The sequence below is a fragment of the Mya arenaria genome, chromosome 6 (assembly GCF_026914265.1).
Source record: "Mya arenaria isolate MELC-2E11 chromosome 6, ASM2691426v1".
NCBI classification, from domain to species: Eukaryota; Metazoa; Mollusca; class Bivalvia; order Myida; family Myidae; genus Mya; species Mya arenaria.
The window spans coordinates 5,458,120-5,480,726 of NC_069127.1; the positions used below are offsets into that span (position 1 = coordinate 5,458,120).

The 22,607-nt window shown below is 35.4% G+C and overlaps 2 protein-coding genes across 3 annotated transcripts in view; both read right to left on the minus strand.

The window, feature by feature from the left end:
- Window positions 1–9,263, minus strand: part of LOC128238517 (uncharacterized) — a 22,097-nt gene extending 12,834 nt beyond the window's left edge. Inside the window, exons 1-9 of one of the 2 annotated variants that reach the window (XM_052954508.1) lie at window positions 9,148–9,263; window positions 8,621–8,794; window positions 8,094–8,267; window positions 7,485–7,658; window positions 6,960–7,133; window positions 6,436–6,609; window positions 5,912–6,085; window positions 630–803; window positions 141–314 (exon numbers count right to left, since the gene is read on the minus strand). In XM_052954508.1, coding sequence (XP_052810468.1) covers window positions 141–314; window positions 630–803; window positions 5,912–6,085; window positions 6,436–6,609; window positions 6,960–7,133; window positions 7,485–7,658; window positions 8,094–8,267; window positions 8,621–8,794; window positions 9,148–9,262 — 1,507 coding nt within the window. In that variant the 5' untranslated portion in view covers window position 9,263. The remainder of the gene's footprint in view (window positions 1–140; window positions 315–629; window positions 804–5,911; window positions 6,086–6,435; window positions 6,610–6,959; window positions 7,134–7,484; window positions 7,659–8,093; window positions 8,268–8,620; window positions 8,795–9,147) is intronic. The other variant, XM_052954509.1, reaches the window with a different exon arrangement.
- The window catches only part of LOC128236963 (sushi, von Willebrand factor type A, EGF and pentraxin domain-containing protein 1-like), a gene marked incomplete at its 3' end in the record, with an annotated part of 27,845 nt that continues 14,500 nt past the window's right edge, over window positions 9,263–22,607 (minus strand). Inside the window, exons 9-31 of the mRNA XM_052952105.1 lie at window positions 22,400–22,573; window positions 21,261–21,434; window positions 20,651–20,824; window positions 20,126–20,299; window positions 19,589–19,762; window positions 18,980–19,153; window positions 18,454–18,627; window positions 17,917–18,090; window positions 17,308–17,481; window positions 16,780–16,953; window positions 16,251–16,424; window positions 15,642–15,815; window positions 14,587–14,760; window positions 14,058–14,231; window positions 13,520–13,693; window positions 12,911–13,084; window positions 12,384–12,557; window positions 11,859–12,032; window positions 11,334–11,507; window positions 10,807–10,980; window positions 10,198–10,371; window positions 9,674–9,847; window positions 9,263–9,321 (exon numbers count right to left, since the gene is read on the minus strand). Of these exons, the coding sequence (XP_052808065.1) occupies window positions 9,263–9,321; window positions 9,674–9,847; window positions 10,198–10,371; window positions 10,807–10,980; window positions 11,334–11,507; window positions 11,859–12,032; window positions 12,384–12,557; window positions 12,911–13,084; window positions 13,520–13,693; window positions 14,058–14,231; window positions 14,587–14,760; window positions 15,642–15,815; window positions 16,251–16,424; window positions 16,780–16,953; window positions 17,308–17,481; window positions 17,917–18,090; window positions 18,454–18,627; window positions 18,980–19,153; window positions 19,589–19,762; window positions 20,126–20,299; window positions 20,651–20,824; window positions 21,261–21,434; window positions 22,400–22,573 (3,887 nt within the window). The remainder of the gene's footprint in view (window positions 9,322–9,673; window positions 9,848–10,197; window positions 10,372–10,806; window positions 10,981–11,333; window positions 11,508–11,858; window positions 12,033–12,383; window positions 12,558–12,910; window positions 13,085–13,519; window positions 13,694–14,057; window positions 14,232–14,586; window positions 14,761–15,641; window positions 15,816–16,250; window positions 16,425–16,779; window positions 16,954–17,307; window positions 17,482–17,916; window positions 18,091–18,453; window positions 18,628–18,979; window positions 19,154–19,588; window positions 19,763–20,125; window positions 20,300–20,650; window positions 20,825–21,260; window positions 21,435–22,399; window positions 22,574–22,607) is intronic.

Consider the following 22,607-nt stretch of genomic DNA (forward strand, 5'->3'; position numbering starts at 1 on the left):
AGGAATAACGAAATTTATAAAAATATTTACTCGAACGCTACATGAAATTGACATAACATTTAGTGGAAAAATGAATACTGCAGAGCAATTCAGTGCTTATATGTCACAACTATAGCATAGTGCAACAACAGTAGGCTTACCTTTAGGCAAGCAGAATGCCCCTGACCATGATCCATTACTTAAACACGTCACTTGATCTATACTGGCGTCAAAGCCAGAGTCACATGTGACGTAAGCGGCGGTACCATATGTCGTGTTGGTTGGATCATTCAAATCAATCTGTCCGTAAGGTATCGATTGAACAGGTCCACAATCTGCAGACAATAGTTCAGAACAATAGCGAAACTATTAATTTTAAGAACATTGTTCGAAATTATATTACTCCATAACTTTCAGTAACATGAAATGGAATAAACAATCCATTTTATTGTCAAACAGCAGAAACGATTACACCGTTTAAAACGCTTCTGTAAAAGCATTTTCACAAAATATCAAACAATGTGATATATTGTTTATAATTGATATTGTGCAATTGCCTTAACTTAAGACACATACGATTAAATGTATCAACTCGGGTCTTATCGAGAAGAACAAAGAGTAAAACGACACTTAACACCGATTAAGTTTACCTTTAGGTGTGCACGATGCATCTGACCATGATCCATTACTTAAACAGGTCACTTGATCTTTACTAGCGCCGAAGCCTGGGTCACATGTAACGTTAGCGGCGGCACCATATGTCGTGTTTACTGCATCATTCAGATCAATTTGTCCGTTCGGTATAGTTTCAACATGTCCACATTCTGCAAACGATAGTTCAAAAGAATCGGGAAAAGGTTTAATGTGAAAAAATGGTTTCTCTTTCTCATTTTCTGAAACTTCCAATAATATGATAGTAAATGCACACTGGATTGAAATGCCAAAATCAGTTAAGATTTTAATGCTGAAAGTCAATTCACCAAGGATATATTTACAAAATCTTAAACAGGGTGATTGTATATTAGTGAAATAAAGTTAATTAACTTCTGAAATTGCAAATCTGTGTAGCATTGTGCATATTTCAGTATTTTATCAGTTGGTGTGTTTGGTATGGTTCTATGTCGTATATTGTCTTGTATTTTATTGTGTATTTGTTGTCTCGTCGTGATTAATGTCATGCTACGTGGTTATTGTCCTCTCTGCGTTACTTTCCGTCAATGTCCGTCGGTGTCCGAGTGCGTCAGAGCGTAAATACTGGTTATGCGAGTTTATCTATATTTATGAGAGTGATTGATTGGTTCATAATGCATTTTTCCCCTTTTACCGATTCATTGCACACGCCCTTATTTACATAAACTCATAAATCATTTTATTCTGAATCGTCATCGGCGCAAGTCAAGACTGCATTTGTAACAATTGTTACACATTTATCTAATATTCGCTCTTATGTTTGAGCTGAAATATTTAAGTTCTTTCATATATAATTATTATTCAGACGTGCCTGGTAAGTTTATTAGGCATATTTCTTAGAATGTTTTATGTATTAAACCGCGAAGAATCCCTTGATATATTAAGCGATCGCTGTCCATAGTCATTGTATTTTGCGTTATTAGTAATAAGATTAGCATACGCTTTTATATGTTTTATTATATGTTTAAGGTTTCCTTCGACAACGTTATAAATAAATATTCGAACTCCGAATTTGAGTGGTTTCGACCTTGTCACACACCCACTACAAATGGCTCCCCAATCGCGGTTGGCGTTGTCCAGAGCCAGGCCGTCGTGTCCTCCAGACCAGACGTTGAGGGGATTTTGTCTGCGTTTTAACGCCCTGATAGAGGCTGAGAAGCCCAGAAGATCCGCCGGGACCTCCGTATTGGTATACACACCTGTCATTTTACCCCACCCATCCTCCCTGATCGTGCAGTATACCCCCCTGTCCTTTTCCCCCACCAATCTTCCCTAATCGTGTAGTATATTTCGCGAGAGACTCTAATCCTGTTTTATTTACTTTATATCTGTGAAATTTGACAGTTTTCAGCTGATCGCGTGTCACGTGACAGAAGAGGAGGACCGTGTAAGGATTTATTTGTGTTTTGTCTGTGATATATGTGCTTTTTGTAATTGTGGATTGTATTTGTGTGTGCTTTTTCGTAGTGGAACCGTGAGTACCCTTAATTTATACATAACTTGTAAGGCTTTGATATTTTAGCTGAACTATTTTTTTCTTGTGAATAAACCGGCTAGTTGACATTCATTAAGTGAAAACAGCGTGGCCTGGATTGTTGGATTATTCTTCGATATTTAGATTTATTTACGGTAAGAGTATATACATTTTTGGTTTATTTCATTTCATTTGTTATTGATTTTGTCCGTTTTGCTCGAAATTGTATCTGTCATTTTGTACATCGTCAGGCATTTTAATTTGTGACATAATTTCGTGACCTGGTATTTTTTTGACAATTTATTTTGACATCTGTATTTATAGGTTTAATTGATTGTACACACGTCTCCTTTTGAATTGCTTATCAATTGACTGTGCTTTAAATGTTTTCTTTCTTTACTTGTGCCTTAGTTTAGTATTTCTTTGCTCTATTTGCTTGATTATTTTCATTTTGCTGGATTATTCTGATCTTGCCTTGTATTCCTGCATGTATTTTGGTTGCATACATTGATTTGCTTATTTGTGCACGCTTTTTATTGATTTATACATGCTTTAGACTTAGTTCAGCACATAAGTTAGTTGAAGTCATATTTATCATTAGAAAACTGTTAAATGTATTAATTATTGGGTTTTCCATAATTCACACATATTACACATATACACTTAAACTACACATATACAACTACACCTATACACATAACCCCTGCTTTATCCCATCCCAAAATTCCCTTGCGTGACCGGTTAGGTGTCTTTGACAAGTCACTGTATTCATTTAAATAGTTATTTGTTTTTTGTGCGTTTCTGAGTTCTTTGTACATAATATGTTACATATGTTGACCTGTCAGACTAGGTTATACATATTTGCCCTTATTCATATCATGTTTTCGAATTGGCTCAGAGACAAGATGAGTCGGTCACTTCTTTTGGTTGTCGGCTCGAGTCGGCTTTGACTCAAGCTTTTGACAGCGGCCGCATCTCGTTGACAAATCGTAACGAGCTGCTTTGCAAAAGACAATGGTCTAGTTTGCGCATTGAGCTGTTGCGCACCAAAACACGCCACCAGTTAGACGCAGCAGCAGATTATGACGCGTTTCTCCGGAATGTCCGGCAGGTTCATAAGGAGCTGTCCCTTTCTATACCAAATTTCGACATGCTTCTAGCCAACAGCAATCAATGCACTCCAGTTCTCAGCACCCCAACTTTGATAAGAAGCTTTCTGACTTCCCGGATCTCTTCTGTCCAGTCTGATGTTGATACATTCCTCCTTTGTTTCCCCCTTCCAAGGCGACACCTCCTAGACAGCATGGTTGCGGACCTCCGACACCCCATGTATACGCATGTGGTAACCGGGGTTCTCGGCGTGGTAGAGGTGATGGCCGCCATTCTTCTTTTGGTCATTTCCCTAGTCACCCAAACTTTTAGCCGCCCCTGCTAGTGGCCACCTAGGTGTTGGCACTGTTTTCGGCCATCCTGTAAGTTTTTCTGATCTTACGTTGGTGCGTCAAATACGTCCAATGTTATCATCGATTCAGTTCCTGTTATAAGTCTGATAGATAGTGGTTCCATGGTCACTACTATTAGTGATACCTTCTTTAAGTCTTTGCCTAGTAAGCCTCCGTTGAAGGAATTGTCTGATTTGAATATTGACATGAATGTTACGGTTGCCAATGGTAACAAATTTGACATTTTTTGCTATATTGAAATATCTTTGGCTGTTCCTGCTTTGAATTTTGAACTTGATATTCCAGTACTTATAGTTCCTGACAGTGGCAGTCATCCGGTGATTGGGCACCAATATTATTAGACGTTGTAAGTCGGCGTCCGCCGCACCCGCCCGTCCGTTGCCTGATTCTTAGCAATCGGCTTTCGATGCCCTAGTCTTTGAACCTATTACAGTAAAGTCCATTAATGAGCATACTGTATAACACGGTCCGTATGAGTCTGTTACCCGGAATTGCCAGAGCTTTTAGACATGATGTTCGGAAGAACTGAGAACATTTCTCTTGATAGCCAATTTCTTGTTAGACCCCATGTTTTGAAGGACCTCACCTTGGTCATAATGTCAAGGTCACTGTAAGGTTGTGCAACATGACTGCTAAACCTGTCATCATTCGGCCAAAGTCAGACATATGTATTGTAGACGAGATCAAGGTCGTTGAAATCTTGCTTCTTCACTTCCTTCTTCCTCTTCTTCTAGTCTTGACCCAGTTGACGATCTTAGTGTCAAAACCGACTTCGACAACTTGTCACCAGATCAGATTCTTCGGGTTCGCCAAGTACATAGTAATTGGCGTCATATCTTTTCTACAGGTTGTTCCAATATCGTCAAACATAAGATAGTTCTTACCAATGACATGGCCTTTAAGCAACCATACCGCAAGATTCCACCAGGAATGTATGAGGAGGTATGTCAGCATCTTAAAGATATGCTTGACTGCGGTGCGATTCGCAAAAGAGGTAGGTTCTAGATTCTTCTCCAAATTACAATTACGTTCAGGTTACTTGCAAGTCGAAATAGAAGAAGAAGACAAGCAAAATACCGTAATTTTTGTTGGCAATCTTGGTTTCTTTGAGTGCAACCAAATGCCTTTCGATCTCTGTTGCTTTTCTTCGTATCCACCATGATGTCGGCCATCCTGGCAGTGACAAGACTCTATGGCTCGCCCGCCAACGCTTCGTTTGGCCGGGTCTGGAATCCTTTGAGGATCATGTTTCCTCCTGTCTTTCTTGTGTCTGTAGGAAGACGCCTGTGGTACCGCGCGCAGAACTCGTATCCATCAACACCATGCGACCGATGCAGCTTGGCTCGAGAGGTACAGGGGTGGATACGAGGATGTCCTTGTCATAACGGACCACATCACCCGTTGTGCTAAGGCCATTCCGTGTCGCAACCAACAGGCGACTACCACAGCCAATGCCCTTTATGAAAACTTTATAGTTCACTACAGTTTACCCGAGCTGTTACACTCGAATCAGGGTCGTAACTTTGAGTCCAAGGTTATAAAGGAAAACGCGCACTACCCCTTTTCACCCTTTTCACCCTTTGGGCAACTCTTCTGCAAAGCGTTTTAACCGCACTCTTTTGCGGATGCTTGTCTGTTTAGTGTCGTGCTACGTGGTTAATGTCCTCTTTGCGTTACTGTCCGTCAATGTCCGTTGATGAGTGCGTCAGGGCGTAAATACTGGTTATGTGAGTTTGTCTCTATTAGGACAGTGATTGATTGGTTCATAATGCCCTTTTTCCCTTTTCCCGCTTCATTGCAGATGCCCTGATTTACATAAACACATAAATCATTCCATTCTAAATCGTCACGACGCAAGTCAAGACTGCAATTGTAACAGTTGTTACTCATTTATTTAAAATTCGCTCTTATCTTGGAGCTGAAGTATTTAAATTCTTTCATATATAATTATTATTTAGACGTGCCTGGTAAGTTTATTACTCATACTTCTTACAATGTTTTATGTATTAAACCGCGATGTCTACCTTGATGTATTTACCGATCACTGTCCGTTGTCATTGTATTTTGTGTCATAAGTAATAAGATTAGCATATATTTTATATGTTTTATTATATGTTTTAGGTTTCTTTCGACAACATTATCAATAAATATTCAAACTCCAAAATTGTGTGGTTTCGTCGTTGTACCCACCCTCTACATTATGTAACCTATATTTTTGTTAAGAGGCAAACGATTAAAGACATCAGTTAATGAGTCAACGACAGCTACACAATGCCAAACTACTCTAAACACCGATGAATACTACCTTTAGGCGAACACGATGCTTCTGACCATGATCCATTACTTAAACAGGTGACTTGATCTATACTAGCGTCAAATCCAGATTCACATGTAACGTTAGCGGAGGCACCATACGTCATGTTGGATGGATCATTCAGATCAATGCGTCCATTCGGTATAATTTCAACAGGTCCACAATCTAAAAACGATAGTTAAGAAAGATGAAAACAAGATTGAATGTGAGACCTTTATTTCCTCTTTCTCATTTTCTCAAACTTCCAATAACATAAAGGTAAATACAAAATTGATTTAAATGCTAAAAATAGTAAAGATTTAAGCTAAAAACAAATTTAGCAAGGAAATATTCACACAATTTAAAACAGGATGATCATTTGATTATTAGTAGGTAAATGTAATTAGTGTAACTTCTGCAATTGCATATATTTGCAACCTATATTCTGGTTAAGAAGTACACAATTAAAGGCATCAACTAATAACTCAACGCCAGATACAAAATGTCAAACTACTCTAAACACCGATTAAGCCTACCTTTAGGCAAACACGATGCTTCTGACCATGATCCATTACTTAAACAGGTAACTTGATCAATACTAGCGTCATATCCAGAGTTACATGTGACGTTAGCGGAGGCACCATATGTCGTGTTGGATGAATCATTAAGATCAATTTGTCCATTCGGTATAGTTTCAACAGGTCCACAATCTGCAAACGATAGTTCAGAAGAATATGGGGGGGAATAATTTGAGACCATTGTTTCCACTTTCTCATTTTCTAACACGTCCAATAACAAAATAGTAAATGCACAATGAATTTAAATGCCAAAAACAGTAAAGATTTTAACGCTTAAAAATTCTTCGGCAATGATAGTTTCACAAAATATTAAACAGGATGATATATTGTTTATTAGTGAAATAAAGGTAATTAATGTAACTTCAAAAGTTACATATATTTAACCTATATTTTGGTTAAGAAGCACACGATTTAAGGCATCAACTAATGACTCAACGCCAGATACAAAATGTCAAACTACTCTAACCACCGATGAATACTACCTTTAGGCGAACACAATGCTTCTGACCATGATCCATTACTTATACATGTCACTTGATCTATACTGGCGTCAAATCCAGATTCACATGTGACGTTGGCAGCGGCACCATATGTCGTGTTGGATGGATCATTCAGATCAATTTGTCCATTCGAAATAGTTTCAACAGATCCACAATCTGTAAACGATAGTTCAGAAGAATGGGGGGGGGGAATAATGTGATACCATAATTTCCTCTTCCATATTTTCTAATACTTCCAATAACATAATAGTAAATGCACAATGGATTTAAATGCCAAAAACAGTAAAGATTTTAACACTTTAAGACTATTCAGCAAAGATATTTTAACAAAATAATAAACAGGGTGATATATTGTTTATTAGTGAAATAAAGGCAATTAATGTAGCTTTTAAAACTGCAAATATTATACCTATAGTTTGATTGATAAGCACACGATTAAAGACATCAACTAATAACTCAACGCCAGATACAAAATATCGAACTAATATAACCAACGATGAATACTACCTTTAGGCAAACACGATGCTTCTGACCATGATCCATTACTTAAACAGGTAACTTGATCTATATTAGCGTCAAATCCAGATTCACATGTGACGTTAGCGGAGGCACCATACGTCATGTTGGATGGATCATTCAGATCAATGCGTCCGTTCGGTAATGATTCGACAGGTCCACAATCTGGTATTGATAGTTTGTGACAATGCCAAAGGGAATTCTTTAAATTGACACTCTTTTTTAAAATCAGTACAAACACACGTATATTTTGAATGATAAACCTTTAACTGCAACCTAATTAATGCATTTATGGAAAATATTGATTACAAATAACAAAACTGTAACCGTGTATTAAATCGCTACAAATGCACAAAGATGAAATGATTGTTAAGTGCCTAATATTTTACAGAAATCAACTATCGTCTCATAACTTACAAATACAGTGTATGTTTGCAGCTTATTTTCATATTAAACACAGTATCCTTCAAAAGAACCACTGCTTTTAATATTTATTCATCCTTTTGATTAAATCGAAGAGCTGTACGATTCAAGGCCTCATATCGTTATTCAACAAGAGAACCACAATGTCAAATGATCGTTAACGCAAATTAAGTCTACCTTTAGGTATGCACGATGCTTCTGACCATGATCCATTACTTAAACAGATCACTTGATCTATACTAGCGTCATATCCAGAGTTACATGTGACGTTGGCAGCGGCACCATATGTCGTGTTGGATGGATCATTAAGATCAGTTTGTCCATTCGGTATACTTTCAACAGGTCCACAATCTGCAAACGATAGTTCAGAAGAATAGGGGGGGTGGGAATAATTTGATACCATTGTTTCCACTTTCTCATTTTCTAACACGTCCAATAACAAAATAGTAAATGCACAATGAATTTAAATGCCAAAAACAGTAAAGATTTTAACGCTTAAAAACTCTTCGGCAATGATAGTTTCACAAAATATTAAGCAGGATGATATATTGTTTATTAGTGAAATAAAGGTAATTAATGTAACTTCAAAAGTTACATATATTTAACCTATATTTTGGTTAAGAAGCACACGATTTAAGGCATCAACTAATGACTCAACGCCAGATACAAAATGTAAAACTACTCTAACCACCGATGAATACTACCTTTAGGCGAACACAATGCTTCTGACCATGATCCATTACTTATACATGTCACTTGATCTATACTGGCGTCAAATCCAGATTCACATGTGACGTTGGCAGCGGCACCATATGTCGTGTTGGATGGATCATTCAGATCGATTTGTCCATTCGAAATAGTTTCAACAGATCCACAATCTGTAAACGATAGTTCAGAAGAATGGGGGGGGGGGGAATAATGTGATACCATAATTTCCTCTTCCATATTTTCTAATACTTCCAATAACATAATAGTAAATGCACAATGGATTTAAATGCCAAAAACAGTAAAGATTTTAACGCTTAAAGACTATTCAGCAAAGATATTTTAACAAAATAATAAACAGGGTGATATATTGTTTATTAGTGAAATAAAGGCAATTAATGTAGCTTTTAAAACTGCAAATATTATACCTATAGTTTGATTGATAAGCACACGATTAAAGACATCAACTAATAACTCAACGCCAGATACAAAATATCGAACTAATATAACCAACGATGAATACTACCTTTAGGCAAACACGATGCTTCTGACCATGATCCATTACTTAAACAGGTAACTTGATCTATACTAGCGTCAAATCCAGATTCACATGTGACGTTAGCGGAGGCACCATACGTCATGTTGGATGGATCATTTAGATCAATTTGTCCATTCGAAATAGTTTCAACAGATCCACAATCTGTAAACGATAGTTCAGAAGAATGGGGGGGGGGGGAATAATGTGATATCATAATTTCCTCTTCCATATTTTCTAATACTTCCAATAACATAATAGTAAATGCACAATGGATTTAAATGCCAAAAACAGTAAAGATTTAACGCTTAAAGACTATTCAGCAAAGATATTTTAACAAAATAATAAACAGGGTGATATATTGTTTATTAGTAAAATAATATGAATTAATGTAGCTTTTAAAACTGCAAATATTATACCTATAGTTTGATTGATAAGCACACGATTAAAGACATCAACTAATGACTCAACGCCAGATACAAAATGTCAAACTACTCTTACCACCGATGAATACTACCTTTAGGCGAACACAATGCTTCTGACCATGATCCATTACTTATACATGTCACTTGATCTATACTGGCGTCAAATCCAGATTCACATGTGACGTTGGCAGCGGCACCATATGTCGTGTTGGATGGATCATTCAGATCAATTTGTCCATTCGAAATAGTTTCAACAGATCCACAATCTGTAAACGATAGTTCAGAAGAATGGGGGGGGGGATAATGTGAAACCATAATTTCCTCTTCCATATGTTCTAATACTTCCAATAACATAATAGTAAATGCACAATGGATTTAAATGCCAAAAACAGTAAAGATTTTAACGCTTTAAGACTATTCAGCAAAGATATTTTAACAAAATAATAAACAGGGTGATATATTGTTTATTAGTGAAATAAAGGCAATTAATGTAGCTTTTAAAACTGCAAATATTATACCTATAGTTTGATTGATAAGCACACGATTAAAGACATCAACTAATAACTCAACGCCAGATACAAAATATCGAACTAATATAACCAACGATGAATACTACCTTTAGGCAAACAAAATGCTTCTGACCATGATCCATTACTTAAACAGGTAACTTGATCTATACTAGCGTCAAATCCAGATTCACATGTGACGTTAGCGGAGGCACCATACGTCATGTTGGATGGATCATTCAGATCAATGCGTCCGTTCGGTAATGATTCGACAGGTCCACAATCTGGTATTGATAGTTTGTGACAATGCCAAAGGGAATTCTTTAAATTGACACTCTTTTTTAAAATCAGTACAAACACACGTATATTTTGAATGATAAACCTTTAACTGCAACCTAATTAATGCATTTATGGAAAATATTGATTACAAATAACAAGACTGTAACCGTGTATTAAATAGCTACAAATGCACAAAGATGAAATGATTGTTAAGTGCCTAATATTTTACAGAAATCAACTATCGTCTCATAACGTACAAATACAGTGTATGTTTGCAGCTTATTTTCATATTAAACACAGTATCCTTCAAAAGAACCACTGCTTTTAATATTTATTCATCCTTTTGATTAAATCGAAGAGCTGTACGATTCAAGGCCTCATATCGTTATTCAACAAGAGAACCACAATGTCAAATGATCGTTAACGCAAATTAAGTCTACCTTTAGGTATGCACGATGCTTCTGACCATGATCCATTACTTAAACAGATCACTTGATCTATACTAGCGTCATATCCAGAGTTACATGTGACGTTGGCAGCGGCACCATATGTCGTGTTGGATGGATCATTAAGATCAGTTTGTCCATTCGGTATACTTTCAACAGGTCCACAATCTGCAAACGATAGTTCAGAAGAATATGGGGGGGAGGAATAATTTGATACCATTGTTTCCACTTTCTCATTTTCTAACACGTCCAATAACAAAATAGTAAATGCACAATGAATTTAAATGCCAAAAACAGTAAAGATTTTAACGCTTAAAAACTCTTCGGCAATGATAGTTTCACAAAATATTAAGCAGGATGATATATTGTTTATTAGTGAAATAAAGGTAATTAATGTATCTTCAAAAGTTACATATATTTAACCTATATTTTGGTTAAGAAGCACACGATTTAAGGCATCAACTAATGACTCAACGCCAGATACAAAATGTAAAACTACTCTAACCACCGATGAATACTACCTTTAGGCGAACACAATGCTTCTGACCATGATCCATTACTTATACATGTCACTTGATCTATACTGGCGTCAAATCCAGATTCACATGTGACGTTGGCAGCGGCACCATATGTCGTGTTGGATGGATCATTCAGATCGATTTGTCCATTCGAAATAGTTTCAACAGATCCACAATCTGTAAACGATAGTTCAGAAGAATGGGGGGGGGGAATAATGTGATACCATAATTTCCTCTTCCATATTTTCTAATACTTCCAATAACATAATAGTAAATGCACAATGGATGTAAATGCCAAAAACAGTAAAGATTTTAACGCTTAAAGACTATTCAGCAAAGATATTTTAACAAAATAATAAACAGGGTGATATATTGTTTATTAGTGAAATAAAGGCAATTAATGTAGCTTTTAAAACTGCAAATATTATACCAATAGTTTGATTGATAAGCACACGATTAAAGACATCAACTAATAACTCAACGCCAGATACAAAATATCGAACTAATATAACCAACGATGAATACTACCTTTAGGCAAACACGATGCTTCTGACCATGATCCATTACTTAAACAGGTAACTTGATCTATACTAGCGTCAAATCCAGATTCACATGTGACGTTAGCGGAGGCACCATACGTCATGTTGGATGGATCATTCAGATCAATTTGTCCATTCGAAATAGTTTCAACAGATCCACAATCTGTAAACGATAGTTCAGAAGAATGGGGGGGGGGGAATAATGTGATACCATAATTTCCTCTTCCATATTTTCTAATACTTCCAATAACATAATAGTAAATGCACAATGGATTTAAATGCCAAAAACAGTAAAGATTTAACGCTTAAAGACTATTCAGCAAAGATATTTTAACAAAATAATAAACAGGGTGATATATTGTTTATTAGTGAAATAAAGGGAATTAATGTAGCTTTTAAAACTGCAAATATTATACCTACAGTTTGATTGATAAGCACACGATTAAAGACATCAACTAATGACTCAACGTCAGATACAAAATGTCAAACTACTCTTACCACCGATGAATACTACCTTTAGGCGAACACAATGCTTCTGACCATGATCCATTACTTATACATGTCACTTGATCTATACTGGCGTCAAATCCAGATTCACATGTGACGTTGGCAGCGGCACCATATGTCGTGTTGGATGGATCATTCAGATCAATTTGTCCATTCGAAATAGTTTCAACAGATCCACAATCTGTAAACGATAGTTCAGAAGAATGGGGGGGGGGGGGATAATGTGAAACCATAATTTCCTCTTCCATATGTTCTAATACTCCCAATAACATAATAGTAAATGCACAATGGATTTAAATGCCAAAAACAGTAAAGATTTTAACGCTTTAAGACTATTCAGCAAAGATATTTTAACAAAATAATAAACAGGGTGATATATTGTTTATTAGTGAAATAAAGGCAATTAATGTAGCTTTTAAAACTGCAAATATTATACCTATAGTTTGATTGATAAGCACACGATTAAAGACATCAACTAATAACTCAACGCCAGATACAAAATATCGAACTAATATAACCAACGATGAATACTACCTTTAGGCAAACAAAATGCTTCTGACCATGATCCATTACTTAAACAGGTAACTTGATCTATACTAGCGTCAAATCCAGATTCACATGTGACGTTAGCGGAGGCACCATACGTCATGTTGGATGGATCATTCAGATCAATGCGTCCGTTCGGTAATGATTCGACAGGTCCACAATCTGGTATTGATAGTTTGTGACAATGCCAAAGGATATTCTTTAAATTGACACTCTTTTTTAAAATCAGTACAAACACACGTATATTTTGAATGATAAACCTTTAACTGCAACCTAATTAATGCATTTATGGAAAATATTGATTACTAATAACAAGATTGTAACCGTGTATTAAATAGCTACAAATGCACAAAGATGAAATGATTGTTAAGTGCTTAATATTTTACAGAAATCAACTATCGTCTCATAACGTACAAATACCTTGTATGTTTGCAGCTTATTTTCATATTAAACACAGTATCCTTCAAAAGAACCACTGCTTTTAATATTTATTCATCCTTTTGATTAAATCGAAGAGCTGTACGATTCAAGGCCTCATATCGTTATTCAACAAGAGAACCACAATGTCAAATGATCGTTAACGCAAATTAAGTCTACCTTTAGGTATGCACGATGCTTCTGACCATGATCCATTACTTAAACAGATCACTTGATCTATACTAGCGTCATATCCAGAGTTACATGTGACGTTGGCAGCGGCACCATATGTCGTGTTGGATGGATCATTAAGATCAGTTTGTCCATTCGGTATACTTTCAACAGGTCCACAATCTGCAAACGATAGTTCAGAAGAATTGGGGGGGGGGGGGGGGGGGGAGGAATAATTTGAGACCATTGTTTCCACTTTCTCATTTTCTAACACGTCCAATAACAAAATAGTAAATGCACAATGGATTTAAATGCAAAAACAGTAAAGATTTTAACGCTTAAAAACTCTTCGGCAATGATATTTTCACAAAATATTAAACAGGATGATATATTGTTTATTAGTGAAATAAAGGTAATTAATGTAACTTCAAAAGTAACATATATTTAACCTATATTTTGGTTAAGAAGCACACGATTAAAGGCATCAACTAATGACTCAACGCCAGATACAAAATGTCAAACTACTCTTACCACCGATGAATACTACCTTTAGGCGAACACAATGCTTCTGACCATGATCCATTACTTATACATGTCACTTGATCTATACTGGCGTCAAATCCAGATTCACATGTGACGTTGGCAGCGGCACCATATGTCGTGTTGGATGGATCATTCAGATCGATTTGTCCATTCGAAATAGTTTCAACAGATCCACAATCTGTAAACGATAGTTCAGAAGGATTGGGGGGGGGGGGGATTAATGTTATACCATAATTTCCTCTTCCATATTTTCTAATACTTCCAATAACATAATAGTAAATGCACAATGGATTTAAATGCCAAAAACAGTAAAGATTTTAACGCTTTAAGACTATTCAGCAAAGATATTTTAACAAAATAATAAACAGGGTGATATATTGTTTATTAGTGAAATAAAGGCAATTAATGTAGCTTTTAAAACTGCAAATATTATACCTATAGTTTGATTGATAAGCACACGATTAAAGACATCAACTAATAACTCAACGCCAGATACAAAATATCGAACTAATATAACCAACGATGAATACTACCTTTAGGCAAACACGATGCTTCTGACCATGATCCATTACTTAAACAGGTAACTTGATCTATACTAGCGTCAAATCCAGATTCACATGTGACGTTAGCGGAGGCACCATACGTCATGTTGGATGGATCATTCAGATCAATTTGTCCATTCGAAATAGTTTCAACAGATCCACAATCTGTAAACGATAGTTCAGAAGAATGGGGGGGGGGGGGAATAATGTGATACCATAATTTCCTCTTCCATATTTTCTAATACTTCCAATAACATAATAGTAAATGCACAATGGATTTAAATGCCAAAAACAGTAAAGATTTAACGCTTAAAGACTATTCAGCAAAGATATTTTAACAAAATAATAAACAGGGTGATATATTGTTTATTAGTGAAATAAAGGGAATTAATGTAGCTTTTAAAACTGCAAATATTATACCTATAGTTTGATTGATAAGCACATGATTAAAGACATCAACTAATGACTCAACGTCAGATACAAAATGTCAAACTACTCTTACCACCGATGAATACTACCTTTAGGCGAACACAATGCTTCTGACCATGATCCATTACTTATACATGTCACTTGATCTATACTGGCGTCAAATCCAGATTCACATGTGACGTTGGCAGCGGCACCATATGTCGTGTTGGATGGATCATTCAGATCAATTTGTCCATTCGAAATAGTTTCAACAGATCCACAATCTGTAAACGATAGTTCAGAAGAATGGGGGGGGGGGGGGATAATGTGAAACCATTATTTCCTCTTCCATATGTTCTAATACTCCCAATAACATAATAGTAAATGCACAATGGATTTAAATGCCAAAAACAGTAAAGATTTTAACGCTTTAAGACTATTCAGCAAAGATATTTTAACAAAATAATAAACAGGGTGATATATTGTTTATTAGTGAAATAAAGGCAATTAATGTAGCTTTTAAAACTGCAAATATTATACCTATAGTTTGATTGATAAGCACACGATTAAAGACATCAACTAATAACTCAACGCCAGATACAAAATATCGAACTAATATAACCAACGATGAATACTACCTTTAGGCAAACAAAATGCTTCTGACCATGATCCGTTACTTAAACAGGTAACTTGATCTATACTAGCGTCAAATCCAGATTCACATGTGACGTTAGCGGAGGCACCATACGTCATGTTGGATGGATCATTCCGATCAATGCGTCCTTTCGGTAATGATTCGACAGGTCCACAATCTGGTATTGATAGTTTGTGACAATGCCAAAGGATATTCTTTAAATTGACACTCTTTTTTAAAATCAGTACAAACACAGGTATATTTTGAATGATAAACCTTTAACTGCAACCTAATTAATGCATTTATGGAAAATATTGATTACAAATAACAAGACTGTAACCGTGTATTAAATAGCTACAAATGCACAAAGATGAAATGATTGTTAAGTGCCTAATATTTTACAGAAATCAACTATCGTCTCATAACGTACAAATACCTTGTATGTTTGCAGCTTATTTTCATATTAAACACAGTATCCTTCAAAAGAACCACTGCTTTTAATATTTATTCATCCTTTTGATTAAATCGAAGAGCTGTACGATTCAAGGCCTCATATCGTTATTCAACAAGAGAACCACAATGTCAAATGATCGTTAACGCAAATTAAGTCTACCTTTAGGTATGCACGATGCTTCTGACCATGATCCATTACTTAAACAGATCACTTGATCTATACTAGCGTCATATCCAGAGTTACATGTGACGTTGGCAGCGGCACCATATGTCGTGCTGGATGGATCATTAAGATCAGTTTGTCCATTCGGTATACTTTCAACAGGTCCACAATCTGCAAACGATAGTTCAGAAGAATTGGGGGGGGGGGAGGAATAATTTGAGACCATTGTTTCCACTTTCTCATTTTCTAACACGTCCAATAACAAAATAGTAAATGCACAATGGATTTAAATGCAAAAACAGTAAAGATTTTAACGCTTAAAAACTCTTCGGCAATGATATTTTCACAAAATATTAAACAGGATGATATATTGTTTATTAGTGAAATAAAGGTAATTAATGTATCTTCAAAAGTTACATATATTTAACCTATATTTTGGTTAAGAAGCACACGATTAAAGGCATCAACTAATGACTCAACGCCAGATACAAAATGTCAAACTACTCTTACCACCGATGAATACTACCTTTAGGCGAACACAATGCTTCTGACCATGATCCATTACTTATACATGTCACTTGATCTATACTGGCGTCAAATCCAGATTCACATGTGACGTTGGCAGCGGCACCATATGTCGTGTTGGATGGATCATTCAGATCGATTTGTCCATTCGAAATAGTTTCAACAGATCCACAATCTGTAAACGATAGTTCAGAAGGATTGGGGGGGGGGGGATTAATGTTATACCATAATTTCCTCTTCCATATTTTCTAATACTTCCAATAACATAATAGTAAATGCACAATGAATTTAAATGCCAAAAACAGTAAAGATTTTAACGCTTTAAGACTATTCAGCAAAGATATTTTAACAAAATAATAAACAGGGTGATATATTGTTTATTAGTGAAATAAAGGCAATTAATGTAGCTTTTAAAATTGCAAATATTATACCTATAGTTTGATTGATAAGCACACGATTAAAGACATCAACTAATAACTCAACGCCAGATACAAAATATCGAACTAATATAACCAACGATGAATACTACCTTTAGGCAAACACGATGCTTCTGACCATGATCCATTACTTAAACAGGTAACTTGATCTATACTAGCGTCAAATCCAGATTCACATGTGACGTTAGTGGAGGCACCATACGTCATGTTGGATGGATCATTCAGATCAATGCGTCCGTTCGGTAATGATTCGACAGGTCCACAATCTGGTATTGATAGTTTGTGACAATGCCAAAGGGAATTCTTTAAATTGACACTCTTTTTTAAAATCAGTACAAACACACGTATATTTTGAATGATAAACCTTTAACTGCAACCTAATTAATGCATTTATGGAAAATATTGATTACAAATAACAAAACTGTAACCGTGTATTAAATAGCTACAAATGCACAAAGATGAAATGATTGTTAAGTGCCTAATATTTTACAGAAATCAACTATCGTCTCATAACGTACAAATACAGTGTATATTTGCAGCTTATTTTCATATTAAACACAGTATCCTTCAAAAGAACCACTGCTTTTAATATTTATTCATCCTTTTGATTAAATCGAAGAGCTGTACGATTCAAGGCCTCATATCGTTATTCAACAAGAGAACCACAATGTCAAATGATCGTTAACGCAAATTAAGTCTACCTTTAGGTATGCACGATGCTTCTGACCATGATCCATTACTTAAACAGATCACTTGATCTATACTAGCGTCATATCCAGAGTTACATGTGACGTTGGCAGCGGCACCATATGTCGTGTTGGATGGATCATTAAGATCAGTTTGTCCATTCGGTATACTTTCAACAGGTCCACAATCTGCAAACGATAGTTCAGAAGAATTGGGGGGGGGGGGGAGGGGAGGAATAATTTGAGACCATTGTTTCCACTTTCTCATTTTCTAACACGTCCAATAACAAAATAGTAAATTCACAATGGATTTAAATGCCAAAAACAGTAAAGATTTTAACGCTTAAAAACTATACGGCAATGATATTTTCACAAAATATTAAACAGGATGATATATTGTTTATTAGTGAAATAAAGGTAATTAATGTAACTTCAAAAGTTACATATATTTAACCTATATTTTTGTTAAGAAGCACACGATTAAAGGCATCAACTAATGACTCAACGCCAGATACAAAATGTAAAACTACTCTAACCACCGATGAATACTACCTTTAGGCGAACACAATGCTTCTGACCAAGATCCATTACTTATACATGTCACTTGATCTATACTGGCGTCAAATCCAGATTCACATGTGACGTTGGCAGCGGCACCATATGTCGTGTTGGATGGATCATTCAGATCGATTTGTCCATTCGAAATAGTTTCAACAGATCCACAATCTGTAAACGATAGTTCAGAAGAATGGGGGGGGGGGAATAATGTGATACCATAATTTCCTCTTCCATATTTTCTAATACTTCCAATAACATAATAGTAAATGCACAATGGATTTAAATGCCAAAAACAGTAAAGATTTTAACGCTTAAAGACTATTCAGCAAAGATATTTTAACAAAATAATAAACAGGGTGATATATTGTTTATTAGTGAAATAAAGGGAATTAATGTAGCTTTTAAAATTGCAAATATTATACCTATAGTTTGATTGATAAGCACACGATTAAAGACATCAACTAATAACTCAACGCCAGATACAAAATATCGAACTAATATAGCCAACGATGAATACTACCTTTAGGCAAACACGATGCTTCTGACCATGATCCATTACTTAAACAGATAACTTGATCTATACTAGCGTCAAAACCAGATTCACATGTGACGTTAGCGGAGGCACCATACGTCATGTTGGATGGATCATTCAGATCAATGCGTCCGTTCGGTAATGATTCGACAGGTCCACAATCTGGTATTGATAGTTTGTGACAATGCCAAAGGGAATTCTTTAAATTGACACTCTTTTTTAAAATCAGTACAAACACACGTATATTTTGAATAATAAACCTTTAACTGCAACCTAATTCATGCATTTACGGAAAATATTGATTACAAATAACAAGACTGTAACCGTGTATTAAATAGCTACAAATGCACAAAGACGAAATGATTGTTAAGTGCTTAATATTTTACAGAAATTAATTATCGTCTCATAACGTACAAATACCGTGTATGTTTGCAGCTTATTTTCATATTAAACACAATATCCTTCAAAAGAACCACTGCTTTTAATATTTATTCATCCTTTTGATTAAATCGAAGAGCTGTACGATTCAAGGCCTCATATCGTTATTCAACAAGAGAACCACAATTTCAAATGATCGTTAACGCAAATTAAGTCTACCTTTAGGTATGCACGATGCTTCTGACCATGATCCATTACTTAAACAGATCACTTGATCTATACTAGCGTCATATCCAGAGTTACATGTGACGTTAGCAGCGGCACCATATGTCGTGTTGGATGGATCATTAAGATCAGTTTGTCCATTCGGTATACTTTCAACAGGTCCACAATCTGCAAACGATAGTTCAGAAGAATTGGGGGGGGGGGGGAGGGGAGGAATAATTTGAGACCATTGTTTCCACTTTCTCATTTTCTAACACGTCCAATAACAAAATAGTAAATGCACAATGGATTTAAATGCCAAAAACAGTAAAGATTTTAACGCTTAAAAACTATACGGCAATGATATTTTCACAAAATATTAAACAGGATGATATATTGTTTATTAGTGAAATAAAGGTAATTAATGTAACTTCAAAAGTTACATATATTTAACCTATATTTTTGTTAAGAAGCACACGATTAAAGGCATCAACTAATGACTCAACGCCAGATACAAAATGTCAAACTACTCTAACCACCGATGAATACTACCTTTAGGCGAACACAATGCTTCTGACCATGATCCATTACTTATACATGTCACTTGATCTATACTGGCGTCAAATCCAGATTCACATGTGACGTTGGCAGCGGCACCATATGTCGTGTTGGATGGATCATTCAGATCAATTTGTCCATTCGAAATAGTTTCAACAGATCCACAATCTGTAAACGATAGTTCAGAAGAATGGGGGGGGGGAATAATGTGATACCATAATTTCCTCTTCCATATTTTCTAATACTTCCAATAACATAATAGTAAATGCACAATGGATTTAAATGCCAAAAACAGTAAAGATTTTAACGCTTAAAGACTATTCAGCAAAGATATTTTAACAAAATAATAAACAGGGTGATATATTGTTTATTAGTGAAATAAAGGGAATTAATGTAGCTTTTAAAATTGCAAATATTATACCTATAGTTTGATTGATAAGCACACGATTAAAGACATCAACTAATAACTCAACGCCAGATACAAAATATCGAACTAATATAGCCAACGATGAATACTACCTTTAGGCAAACACGATGCTTCTGACCATGATCCATTACTTAAACAGATAACTTGATCTATACTAGCGTCAAAACCAGATTCACATGTGACGTTAGCGGAGGCACCATACGTCATGTTGGATGGATCATTCAGATCAATGCGTCCGTTCGGTAATGATTCGACAGGTCCACAATCTGGTATTGATAGTTTGTGACAATGCCAAAGGGAATTCTTTAAATTGACACTCTTTTTTAAAATCAGTACAAACACACGTATATTTTGAATAATAAACCTTTAACTGCAACCTAATTCATGCATTTACGGAAAATATTGATTACAAATAACAAGACTGTAACCGTGTATTAAATAGCTACAAATGCACAAAGATGAAATGATTGTTAAGTGCTTAATATTTTACAGAAATTAATTATCGTCTCATAACGTACAAATACCGTGTATATTTGCAGCTTATTTTCATATTAAACACAATATCCTTCAAAAGAACCACTGCTTTTAATATTTATTCATCCTTTTGATTAAATCGAAGAGCTGTACGATTCAAGGCCTCATATCGTTATTCAACAAGAGAAACACAATTTCAAAATGATCGTTAACGCAAATTAAGTCTACCTTTAGGTATGCACGATGCTTCTGACCATGATCCATTACTTAAACAGATCACTTGATCTATACTAGCGTCATATCCAGAGTTACATGTGACGTTAGCAGCAGCACCATATGTCGTGTTGGATGGATCATTAAGATCAGTTTGTCCATTCGGTATAGTTTCAACAGGTCCACAATCTGCAAACGATAGTTCAGAAGAATTGGGGGAAATATTTTGAGACCATTGTTTCCATTTTCTTATTTTCTAACACATCCAATAACAAAATAGTAAATGCACAATGGATTTAAATGCCAAAAACAGTAAAGATTTTAACGCTTAAAAACTATTCGGCAAAGATATTTTCACAAAATATTAAACAGGATAATATATTGTTTATTAGTGAAATAAAGGTAATTAATGGAGCTTTTAAAATTGCAAATATTATACCTATAGTTTGATTGATAAGCACACGATTAAAGACATCAACTAATAACTCAACGCCAGATACAAAATATCGAACTAATATAACCAACGATGAATACTACCTTTAGGCAAACACGATGCTTCTGACCATGATCCATTACTTAAACAGGTAACTTGATCTATACTAGCGTCAAATCCAGATTCACATGTGACGTTAGCGGAGGCACCATATGTCATGTTGGATGGATCATTCAGATCAATTTGTCCGTTCGGTAATGATTCGACAGGTCCACAATCTGGTATTGATAGTTTGTGACAATGCCAAAGGGAATTCTTTAAATTAACACTCTTTTTTAAAATCAGTACAAACACACGTATATTTTGAATGATAAACCTTTAACTGCAACCTAATTAATGCATTTATGGAAAATATTGATTACTAATAACAAGATTGTAACCGTGTATTAAATAGCTACAAATGCACAAAGATAAAATGATTGTTAAGCGCTTAATATTTTACAGAAATCAACTATCGTCTCATAACGTACAAATACCGTGTATATTTGTACAACTGTAGCTTATTTTCATATTAATCATAGTATCCTTCAAAAGAACAACTGCTTTTAATATTTATTCATCCTTTTGATTAAATCGAAGAGCTGTACGATTCAAGGCCTCATATCGTTATTCAACAAGAGAACCACAATGTCAAATGATCGTTAACGCAAATTAAGTCTACCTTTAGGTGTGCACGATGCTTCTAACCATGATCCATTACTTAAACAGATCACTTGATCTATACTAGCGTCATATCCAGAGTAACATGTGACGTTGGCAGCGGCACCATATGTCGTGTTGGATGGATCATTAAGATCAGTTTGTCCATTCGGTATAGTTTCAAAAGGTCCACAATCTGCAAACGATAGTTCAGAAGAATTGGGGGGGGG